General features: G+C 26.5%; 1 protein-coding gene across 5 annotated transcripts in view; it reads right to left on the reverse strand.

Moving 5' to 3' along the window:
• LOC112599605 (lachesin-like) overlaps positions 1 to 13333 on the reverse strand; it is a 180558-nt gene that overhangs the window by 1065 nt on the left and 166160 nt on the right. For all 5 annotated transcript variants that reach the window (XM_025346600.1, XM_025346584.1, XM_025346576.1 and 2 more), the window contains 3 exons: positions 12275 to 12406; positions 11637 to 11756; positions 3595 to 3765 (listed from right to left, as the gene is read on the reverse strand). In XM_025346600.1, the coding sequence (XP_025202385.1) occupies positions 3595 to 3765; positions 11637 to 11756; positions 12275 to 12406 (423 nt within the window). The remainder of the gene's footprint in view (positions 1 to 3594; positions 3766 to 11636; positions 11757 to 12274; positions 12407 to 13333) is intronic.

Raw genomic sequence — 13333 nt, forward strand, 5'->3', positions numbered from 1 at the left:
ATTAATAAATTATTAATATTATTAACAATACAGTAGAATATTACTGCATTCGTATGTCACACACTCACACGTAATATTAAAATAAATAATTAATATTTTATACCTAGAAGATAAAATTGTACTGTGATAACTGCTGTTTGGCAGGTAAAAGAAACAAAATGATTACTCCATATTTAGTACTGTGTAATTAAGTCATTCAAAACTTGATGAGACAAAAGAGAAATTAAAAAGTAAAGTTGTGATGTTAAGAAAGCAGACCAAAAAATTTTTTATATTTTTATTTATCTTACATACGTGCATATACATAAAATTAACCTTTCTACGTATTTTTCTCATAATGATTAAACTTTTGAAATAGCTATTATAAGTTATAGTATTATTTGTATTTATTCAAAATTCTAAATATAATTATTTTTAAAATAGCAATTGATAATTATTATAAATACCTAAAATATGATATAATTGAATAAGTTTTGATATTTCTTTATAAACCAAAATATTAAAAAAATCTTTTGACAAAACACATAATATAATATAATTATTTTTTGTAATTGTTACATGAACATATTATAAAAGGTACTATTACAATAGCTGGTGACAACAAAATATCATTTTCTATTTTAATGCAATAATTATATAAATATAACATGCATGAAAGATTGAAAAGAAAATTGTACTGGAGTGCTCTTTTAACATTAACACCGATATGTGGTCACACAAAAGATCTATTGAATGAAATGATTATTGATTGTTTAAGCTTAAATGTATTTACCGTAATTGAAATTCATGATAAATTCATATTCGATGACTTCAATTTTTATTTTAAACTCTGTGATTATCAATTAATATATTGGTTTTACAACGATATGTGTATTTTTATTTTATTTCTGCCTTTCATTATCTTTTAGAGCAGTAAAAATGCTTCGATTTTCAATTTTGAGAATGGATTTTGGTATTAAAATGGATACTTTGGAGGTCTAAAGCAAAAACATTTTTAGTACTTTTCAAAACAAAAACTGGGAAAAACGGGAATTTTTACACCAAAAGAGTGTTTGACAAAATCAATTTAATTTTATTGTTATATTTCAAAAGGAAATAACTGTAGATACTTGAAATTTATATCAAATGCTTATCTTATTATTTTCCACGCATGATAGCGTTTTCAAAAAATTTCTAGCTATTTATAGATATTTGGCATTTTTACATTTTATTAGTTATTTCTTCTATAAATGTCGGTACAAATTTATCACAGGGTAAAATACTTGAAAATGTAAATGAAGGTTCTTCTCGATCATTTTCCAATTGAAAAATATCAAAAATACGGTCAAAATATTTTTTTATAAAGTTTAAAGTTAAGATTTTGTTAAAATTCGTTAAGATTGCGAATACTTGCAAATTATTTCAAAATTAGGAATTCATAAAAAAAATGTATTTATACTTGAAATTTGAAAATTAAATAAATTCCTTACAGATTTTTCTATTTATAACAAACAAAACATTTTACCGGTTAATTAGATGAATTAAAGTAGGTATACATATTCCTCCTTAATAAAATCTAACATAAGTAATTATTCTTAAGGTGTATAAAAATATAATTTTTTATATATACTTGTATACTCTAAGTTCAAATTTGGATAAATTTACATATTTTAACAATGAATAAAATGTTAATTATTTTGTTAAAATCTAAAAATATTATTCGTGTGGTCTTAAAACTTGTACGTATTTTATAAATTTTGCTATAACAATGAAATTTTTAAACCATGGAAATACATTTTAAGCTTATATTTATTTTTATACCATTATTTTACGGTAAGGTGGTATTGATTTAAAAGTTAATAACAATAATATATGTATGTATTACATTTTTATAGTAATTAAATACTAATAACATAATAAATGTAATATTTCCAGAATAAAAAATGAAATTAATCTACTGTAATATTAACACTAAAATAAATTACTTTAAAAGCAATATTAAAAACATATCATGAATTAATATGCTCTGTGATATAGGCTGACAGACCGTCTCCGTTCAGAATTGTTTTTCGTATACAATGATATATCATTGAATTTGAATTTAACACATCCATTACAGCGACCCACTCGACACCTACCGCACAGCACTTGCCTACCTTTTTTTTATGTTGCATATTTTAACCATTCGAGTGTTTGAATTATTAATTATATAAAGAAAACTAATCTCAAAGAATAATAAGATTTAATGGGTTTTTCATTTTTGATATTTATTGTATACTAGTTTCTGATTTAATAACATCAACTGACTTTTATTAAAATAAAGATATCTTAAGGAAATTGAATGCATTAATTAAAGTTGAAGAACTTTAGAACAATATCCAATCATTATTGAAAGCTATTGTCATTTAAAAACAATATGCAATTTGAAATGTAAAGTTGAAAAATGTCTACTTAATCTCAATTAGAAAGTGTCATTTTTAATGTAAAAATAAAGTTTAATTTAAATGATTCAAAATAATATTGGTGAATACTAATTAAAAATGTATAGTAATACATAAAGTATACTATAAAAGTAGACTTAATAATTCAATCTTAAACTATAAATCCAATATTATAAATTAAATTAAATAAAAATGCGGGAAAAGGTTACCATTTTAAATAGTAAGTGTTAAGTGAATCAATTTATAGAAGTCATTAAAATTCTTAAATCTCAATTCAGTGATAAAAAATTGTAAAGCGAAGGCGTTATTAGCAGTATATATTACCAATTATATCTTATTATAAATTTATATTTATGTTATTTCAGTTTATTTCATTATTAATACTATGGTTGGTTAAATTAATTTTTGTCTAAAACAATGGATTTATTTTATTATTAATATTTAATTATTATTATAGTATAAGTATTATTATGTTTAAAGTATACATTAATTTTATTAGCTTTTAAGTCAAGAGTGACTTGACATAGAATGGGTTTATGGTATAAATTAGTAATAGCATAAAATTAACTTAAATGTTTTAATCATGTTATTCAGTATAAAATTATAGTAATTTACGTTAAACTTTAAATCCCGATGAAAAATATTTCTGAATTAAAACAAAATAACAAAAGTTTAAATATTTAATATCATCCAAATTTGAATTTAAATTGTAAATAAAAAAAATTGTGTTTATATATTTTTTTGGTTTCAGTATTAAATACTTAGGTATGAGGAACAATGTGTACTACATATTTTTAAATAATATAATAGTGTATATTAATAGTTAACAGTAGTAAATTAACAGTTTGATTTTCAACGTACGTTATCTATTGATAATAGTTATAATATCTGAATATTTCGTATATTTATAAATGTTCGTAGTTATTAATTGTTACATATGATTTAAATAAATATGTTGTTTTTTTATGTTCGTCAGTGCTAATAGGGTTAAATAATAATTTAATATATAATTGAAAACACGTGAAATGGAAAAATACGTTTAGGTGCTATAAATTAAATTATTTTATAGGTATTGGTATCAATGATTCAATGTGTTCAAAGGACACATTAAATTTATACTATACGATAAAATACACGATATCGTAAATGGTAAAAGTTTGATATTTCAACACACCTTGAAGCCTTATGGATCCTTCGGCTATACCCAAAGCGTTTTTAGCTATACACAGATAGCTACCAAAGTCTTTGGGTTCAAGGTTTGTTATGGTCAGGTCCATTTGCAATGAATATTCGTTTATGGGAGTCTCCGACATTTTGTACTTGGTGTTGGGCATGAGATCACCACCTAGTGATAAAATTAAAAACAGTTGATAATATAAATGATTAGCTTTTTCATAATAATAGTTATAATATTTTTTAAAATTTTTTTTTTTAATATTATTATTAACAGCGTAAATGACTTATTTATGCATACAGATTATATATTTATTTTAAAATGAATAATCAAATAATAAATAATATATCAAAAATAATATTAAACAAATAAAAATAATTTAGAAATAAAATTTAAATACATTTTTAATGTAAAAACTAAAAACCAATTGTTTTAGAAAATCTTGAATAACAATGTTGATGTGATTAGACAAAACATCATAGTACACATTAATTATTACGATATTATTTAAATTAAAAAAAAATATAATAATGGTTATGATGAATTTTTATGCCTAGTCAAATTATTTTCGTAGTTAAATCTTACACCATTTTATACAGAAAATTGTCTATGCATATAGTAATATATTAAATAATAGTTCAATGAATAAACTAGGTATCTATATAGCCACTGATAGTATATACTTCCCTCCTATTTAAAATAACGATAATTTCAGAAATTAAACTTTGCGTTTAACAAAATTACATTTCTCTCAAAGTTTTACATTATATATTTTATGTTTCTATTTAATGAGCAGGCTATAAAAGGAATGAATATGGTCTTGGGATATATTGTGGAAGAGTGGTTGGAATTTATTACGGTATGAGACTTTTGAGAGAGAAAGGAGTTGAAATTATTTGGAGTAGGTATACGTAAAGTAGGAGAGCATAAGATGAGTAATGGCTTTGAAGTCACTATGAACTGTGATGTACATAGCGGGCTATGTTAGATGTACCTAACACTTATATTTTAAATTTTAATATTATCATAGGTCAAAATAGGCTATGGAAAATGTTCATTTTGGTTTATTTTTAAGACTTATATTTTGATTATTTTTCATTGTGAAAGGTATTTTTAATACGATACTTGCTGTTACACCACGGAATAGCCTGTTATTAATGACTGTTTAAAACATTTATGACAAGGATTCTCTAAAAGTCCTATGATACAAAATAATATTTATCTATTTAAATTTTAAAATTTTCAATGCCCATATGTGCATCCTCAGTCCTCTAATATTGAAAAATAATAATATCAATCTAAAAGTCAAACTTCTAATTTACAAAACCCTCCTGAAACCTATTTGGACTTATGGCATTCAGTTCTGGGGCTCAGCAAAAAAAATCCAATACCAATAAAATCCAAGTATTCCAAAACCTAGCTCTTCGTCGACTCTCCAATGCACCACCACACGTCTCAAACGTAACATTACATAATGATTTTCACATGAAAACCATCAATGAAGAAGCTCAATCCTTTTACTTGCGCTTCCGCATTCGACTTCTATCCTACCAAAATTCTTTTATTAAAAACCTCTCCTCTCTGACTCTCTCAGGAAATCCAAGGCGCAAGTTAAAAAGGAAATAGTGTCGTGACCTCCTACAATTACCAAATTAAAATATACTATATACATATTATATGTATAATATACAATTTCAACCATCAACAATTAAAATATATATATATAAATAATTCATGTTAAGTGTTGCCAGTGGGTGGCTTCTTATTCAATTTCTCACGTCCTGTATTTTCTTAACACATAATCTTATAGTACATTACTTGTATAGATTGTTTATTACTAATAAATAAATCTAAAAGAAAAAATTGTTTTGACTACAACTTAAATTCAGTGTGTACTTTTTCGAGAACGTTTCCTATTGTAATCGTGTTTAAAATATAAAATTAATGAAGTTTTTATAAATAATGTCACGTTTATTACGAAGAAGTAAAATTAAAAAATCTCTGATTCTGATTAATATTATAAACTAAAAATATTTTTTGTTCAAATGGTTTTTAATTTTTGTATTTTTTATTATTTATTATTTTTATGATATATGAGTTTAAAATAGACGTATTGTTTAATTGTAATCTTTATAATTTTTAGTTCTGGGAAGATTTAAAAATTATCAAAACAAATAATTAAAGCAGCAATATTGTGTGTTTTTTCTAAAATGTATTAATTTTTCTACTTTTTATGTATTACCTATATATACATAGGTATTTCTTATATGTACAGTGTATATTTATTTTATTCTAAATTATGATAATTTATAATCTAACTTTTCAATTAGTTAAATTAAATAAGTATTAAAAATTGTAATATAAATTAAACAATTTACTCAATTTACTTGATTTTAGTAAAAACTTAATTCCCGGTGTTGAATCTATACAATGATTTGATTTTTATCATAAAACAAAATATTACGTGTATCCTACGAACCCTTATTATTATATCTATATTGTTAAAGAGAGCCTCAAGATAATTTCTCACTTCATACATAGAGTGTTCTATTTTACGTATGTCGTAAACTTTAATCACGTCCAATCGATATTATTCTGTCAAAATATAAAAAGATTCCAGATTGAGGTTACGAACGTTTGAAGAACATTGTAGAACTTTTGAGTTTTGAATAAATTAATGATCAAAATATTATAGGTACCTATACATGTATCGTATATGTATTGATATTATTTTATTTTGAATATGTTTTTGAATCTAATAATTAAGATAATTGGCACAACAATTTTAGGTCAAAATATTAAAATTGACTCACTGGGACCAATTGAAAAAAACAACACCAAAATAACGCCTTTGATAATATGCAAAAATCAATAGCTCAAGCTTTAGTGGTTACGATTTCTATTAAGATTCCACGATCGCGTTATTGAATACGAGTTATTTTGAATAGAATTCTTGTGATGAGAGTATCTGTCAGTATCAGATTTTCTCCATTATTGAGTACATTTTTTTATGTTCTTCGAAACATCTATTAAATTAAAAATGTTATTTATTTTACTGAATATATTCTACTCGCGATCTCTTGATGACATTTGTTAGATGTTGAATGTAGAATGAAGTAAGAAATATAAATTAAAGTGATTGCAATTTTTGTACTGGGTATATTGTAGAAAAATAAGTAGCTATTTTTTAATTTTTTTAATTATTTTTGCTGTGATTCAAAAGTTGTTTATTATGTAGGTACATTTTAATTAATAATTTTGTAATGGAGAAAGAGAAAAAATAGAGTGATAGAAGTAAATAAATAAAATAAATATTTTTCAAATAAACAATATTTGTTACTTTTACCTTATACTATGTGCAAGGTGATCCGTGAAATTGGCTACACTCATTATGAAAAATTCTAACTTTTTTGAAAATATTTTGTTTACATAACTTGATGTAATTTCCAAATAATATTTTTGTAAAAAAAAATAAAAATTGTATATTTTACAATATTTACAATATAATTTTTAATTCTTTGGTTTTTAAATGATAGCATATATTTTTTATTTCATATTCCAATGTAGAATATTTTTCAGAGTATATTTTATACATAATGATTAAATTTTAAATGAGTAGGTAATTAGTTATATGTATTTAAAGTTTAGATTAGCGGAGTAGAATGATACGTACAAGAGACTCTCAGTGTTGATCTACTACTCCATTATTCTAAGCTCCTTATTTGTTCGAAATTTGATATTTATAGATTGAACAACTTTGATTAATATTCCGTTTTAGAATACGAAATTAAAAATATGCAATGTCATTCAAAAAAGTAAAAACTTAAAAAATGGTAACAATAAATATTTACAACAGAAATAATCTGTTTGAATATTTAAATTTAATCACTTAAATAGTGATAGTATCGTTCGATTAAAAAAAATAATATTAATTTCAAATTAATATAATGCAATTATGTATAACATGTAAATGTTCAATTAATACTTGGTAGGAATTAATGATTATAATAGTTTTGACCAATTATATTTTGCCATTTTTCTCAAATTCGGAACTTTTTCCAATACCAATATCAATGTAAAAGGAAAATCGTTTTACGTCGAAATACTGCGAGTAAGTAAACTGCAGTAGTTATATATTTATATATTACGAAGGAAACGATCGAAAACGGTGCTATTATAAAGGGTAAGATTAGGGAAAGGTGTGCCTGGCGCGTTAGAGGTGGACGTGGAGAGGACTATAAACGAGCAAATGCATATAAGGTGTGGGTTTTGCGTAAAAATTCTCCATGTCGTTATCGTATTCGTAAAGGTCTTGGTGGGGCGATGGGAAGGGTAGTAGGAGACACCGGAAGAGAGGATGACTGTACCGGAAACGTAGATTTTATGATCCTAAAGACGGTGAAAACATAACATGTGTCGCCAAAGCTCACACCCTTCGTGCCGTGCCGCACCGCGATTCGCATTGGATGTGTATATATATATATATTCAAAGATTTCTTCGACTCACCGCCACCATCTCCCCTTTCAAATGGTATACCTATTACCCGAGAGTGTGCGTGCGTGTAAATAGTATAGTTTTCACCGCCCTTACAATCAGAATAAAAACATTAAAGCGATATTCTTTCCTGTTGGTCTTGCCACCCCGCCCAACGCTGGTCGTAAATGTCCACATATTGTGTGCGAGACGACAACTACACACAAATCTCGTGCAGTGGGAAAAGGCGGATGAAAAAAAATAGATACGCACACAAACAATCACAAATACTTATATGTCGTAATACGACGTGTAGTATAAATAGTATAATATATAGACCGTATAATATCGACTGGTATAGAAATATCAAGAATATAAATCGTAAAAAAACGACTAGGAAAGGATAGTTTTATCGACGATGACCGTATATATATAAATAGGTGAACGATCATAGGATTTAGCCACCGCTGGACCGATGTGGTTTACGTACATAATGTTATTTATTTCTTGCCGTGGCAGAAGCTTATTCGAGGATTTCAACGATGGCCATCGTTTTTCGGGCCGATAGTTTAACCTGAAGAAAAAGTCCGAAATTCATTAAAACTAATTTATATAATGTAGATACCTCCATAATACATACTTAATGGAAGTTGAGAAAACGCGCATAATTCAAATGTTGAACAATGAGAAGAAAATAATAGCCATTTTAAATCACTATTTGGTTTCAAATTCTTATTACATAGATCTAGTACGAAACGATTGTTCCATTTAAGTGACATGTGCTTTATTTTTAAAGTTGACACACTATATTAAAAAATAAATCTTTCTTAAAAATACATTTTATTTCTACAGCAAATGTCTACTTATAGAATAGACATATTCGGTCAAGTAGCTTCGATCACAAAATGTTTAGAATTAATTTTTTAACATGTAACAGCTGATATTGAAAGGTATCATTTTTTTTTACTGCGGAGAGAAAACAGGTACAAATATCACGACAAAACTATAGTAGTAATTAAAGTGTAAAAATATGATTTTGAAAATTAATTATGATCTTAGTTGATTTGCTGAAAAAAACACTCCGTCATTTCTTATAGTATTAAAAGAAAATATATATCAAAATTAAATATATTCTGCACAAATCGATCATTTAAAAAAAAGAGCAGTGTTAAATGCACGAGATTCGGAATAACCATGTATGTGAATACGCATAATATGTGACTTCGTAAAATTCTAACTTTTAATTTATTAAATCATTTTTAATATTATTTTTTTAAATTTTAGTGAAATTAATGTAATTTTTTTCGATGATATTATAAATTTAATTTTATTATCATTGAATTTAACTCATTTCATTTCTAAATATTGTAAAATATATTTTAGTATGTTATTAAAATAACTTGGACAACTTGTTCATTCAAAATTAGATTGCGCCCAAAAGATGTGGGTAGGTACCTACTGCACGTGGAACTTAACCACACTCTTGAAAGTCAACGGGAGGCTTGAACTATTTCTAACCAGAAACCTCCTAAAGCGATGAATATAATAATAATATATGAAACATGTTTCAAACTAATTTTATAATTTTGGCTGTGCGACACCTTTTACCGTTATCGTTCACAACTTGAAATATTGTGCGGTTAGTTGGTGAAATTGACGTGTAGTCCACTGTCGAAAAAGTATTAGGGCGATAACTATTATCATCGAGATACATTTACTATGATGTAATATAATGCCTTATTCTATTAAACGCAAACCTTTCTCATTTAATTTTACGTTTTCACACACTTGTTATAAATATAGTACACTCTCCACCTATCCTGCACATACACTTATACGATCCACGCTTTAAAGTTTATACCAAATCAAAGTATGTTAACAATGTACATTTGTAAAAATAATATAAATCGCTAGGTGTGTTCGAAGTGCAGACGGTGCAGTATACAGTAGTTTTATGGTCATTATTATTTCTAGCTCTTCAGATATAGTAATTTAATCAAAAGAAACGCAAAATCAATAAATGTTCGACCCTTCTTAGTTCTTTTTTTTTTAATTATTTGTAAAAAAATTTCTTAAGGGCTTAGTATTTATTAGCAGGCGCTATTTCTCTTCTGTTATTATTGAGAAAATATTTTGAAAATTTCCTCTACACATCATTACCGTCCGTCGTTTACAACATACGTATATATTATATTAGACATTGTATCAAGTGCATTTGGTGGGACACGCTTAAACACTTTTTTTTTTTTAAACAATGGAACAACGTGAACAAAAAAAAATCAAAGACGAAATAATATTGGAAACAGATTTCAAAGTCTTAAAACATAAAATAAAAAGCATATTATGCATAACATAACCGCCGTTTTTCCGACTCTTGGATACAATGGTGGATTTGATTTGATACAAACCAACGATATGGTAAACGAGTTATTAACTACTGCGACTAAGTGTATTGTCCCTGGTGATCACTAAAGTAGTGAAGTATTATAAATCAAATAACAACCCAACTACAATGTGGCAACTAGTCACAAGCTACCGATCTCAGTTAAATGGAATCGTATGAACCTCATCTATTTTTACTTTACCACGGGTGACCAATGAGTAATAAAATCGTGCAGTGTATGTAATGAATAGCTGTATAGGTAAATGGTGAAGTATGCGAACATTGTTATGCAATTGTAGGTATATAAAATATAAGATTGTAAAACTGTGAGATAATAAGAGTGTTTAGTTTAACTTATGCTATTATGTCTCAAGTATAATAATGATTAGTAATAACTAATAACATAGGTACATTTTTCAAAATTAATTATCTTCAGTTGATAACCGGTATAACAATAAAAAATAGATGGGTAAATATTACCAAAAAAATATTGTTACCTAAAACTAGACGCTAAATTTATTATTATTACAATACAGATATCACCCAATAGAGGCCTACGAGGTATTTTATTGATACGGTAAGTATTGTTTCTTGTTAGTGTTGTAATGGGAATGCCTATACAATATGATTTCATTTGATTCTAAAGTAAGAATTAATGTTATTTTATTTATTTATTGTACAACCTGAGACTATAAGTTTAAGAGATATTTAAGGCTATTGTCTTAAAACAAATATTGAATTAAGGTAACAACCGATTTAAAAATAGAAATCATTATAAATATTAACCAATATTAAAAAATTAAAATCGGTTCAAAACGATAAAGTAAAAAGTGTGAGTCTATAATAAAATAGAACGAAAAATATAAACTGTGTTTTAAATCCAAAAAATTAATGAAACATTTGAAACTGGGAAACAAAAGCACGGAAATTTTTATTTATTTATTTTTTTTTTTAACAGTTTTATGCTTCGATCAGCATTATTGTTATGAATGGTTAATGGACTACATGCAGTAGTCGAAATTGAAATTGGGACAAAAATAATGTTTTATAATCCATACACATAACCCGGACATATTGAATACCTGCTATATAATAAAGGTACCGACCTACATAATAATATTATTATTAATCTCACCCCAACATTATAGGTCACTTGAATTTTCTACTCTTAAACCATAGACTTACCGTCTACTTTGACCCAGCTGTGCATGGCTTTCGGCGAGGTTTCAACATAACACTGAATGTGTACGTTGCTTCCGGTCGGCGCGGCCACTAGTTGATTGGTCACCTTGATCATCGGATGAACTGAAACAGAAATCGGTAAATCCTCGACGACACGGCCGTTGTGGAAATGCAGAAACCGTGAGATTATTGGTCACGACGGTAATAATAACAATCACAAAGGTATACAATATGGCATATGGTAAAATGGTAAACGTACTAAAATATTATATTATAAACATTTTAGTAGATTTACATGCATGTACATGACGGAGGCGACGGTAAATCCGTTGTTATTACTAAATTAAATTTTCCCCTAATGGATCGTATCGTGCAACAATGGGACGCGGCAGACGTACAGACGTGCACGCTGCACACCACCACCACCACTACCACGCACTTCATGCATACACAAAAACGCACGCACATACGTATATGTATAACCAGTGTAAATACCCATAATGGATTTTCACGGAATTCTGCCGTCAAGTGTTTCTTTTTTACTGGGGTGTTAAAAAATGCTTTATGTGTGTGTGTGTGTGCGCGCGCGCGCAATACGTTAACGAACAACGCGAATCTTTCGATCTCGGCGCAAGACTTACAGTGTATTTGAACGTTGAATTCTTTGCTGACAGTTGGCGGCACGTTGTTCTTGGCTATGCACAGATACTTGCCCATGTCGGTCCGGTGCACGTTGCTAAGCTCCAACGTGTCGCCCTTAACAGTGGCCGACTCTAAGAAATATAAAAATACGAGTAATAAATAGCATTATAATATTAGTTATAATAATATTTTGCAAGTTGTTATTAAAATACTTATCATTAAGCCATAATATTACACGTGACATACAATTATCTGAGCTTGGAAGTTGATGCAACAAAAAATATTTAAAAAAAATGCGTTCAATAAAATTTAAAAGCCACGAAAATGATAAAACAGATGATGATTTGTGCAAATAGTTTTATAAATTAAATGTTTGCAATTAATAAAATATAAAAATTATTAGTATAATTCTTTTTTTATGAAAAAGTCTATTAATAAGTATAATAATAAAATTACCTATGGATATTTAGTATTCTTGTCAAATAAATAATGATAATAATAGTCTTAACATTTTATTAAAATTATTTACTATTAGTTTATAAACTGTAAAATTGGATATAAATTATAAATAAAAAACATGGCGAATAATGGTTAAAATTATTTTAAGATATCAAAAAATAATCTATATAGCCAAAAATAGAAAGATGACAATTTGTTTTGTTTTTTAGATTTTTATGTTATTGGAATATATTTTCAGCTGTAAAAACATGATCAAAGACTTTTCATGAAATAAAAAATAAAAAATAAAAATGTTAACAACTTCTGATTTCTTATAATTATATCACATATCGTGCTTAGTGAAATATATATGATTTTTTTTTATTATTTTCTTGTATCTATTTTAATTTATGTTTATATTTTTAAAGTTAAATTAAAAATTTTCATTAATCTTTTTATATTTTTGAAGCTTTGGTGGAGAAAATGGATAAAAGTGTACTCTATTACAAGCAAGTTATATAGGCGATAGACAATATAGTATATACAATAACTAACACGGAGGCCGATGAGATACTTGATATGTATAAATATTCTATCGATCGGTGATATCCTTTACGTTT

The sequence above is a fragment of the Melanaphis sacchari genome, unplaced genomic scaffold (assembly GCF_002803265.2).
Source record: "Melanaphis sacchari strain LSU unplaced genomic scaffold, SCAv2.0 Contig0_pilon_pilon, whole genome shotgun sequence".
NCBI classification, from domain to species: Eukaryota; Metazoa; Arthropoda; class Insecta; order Hemiptera; family Aphididae; genus Melanaphis; species Melanaphis sacchari.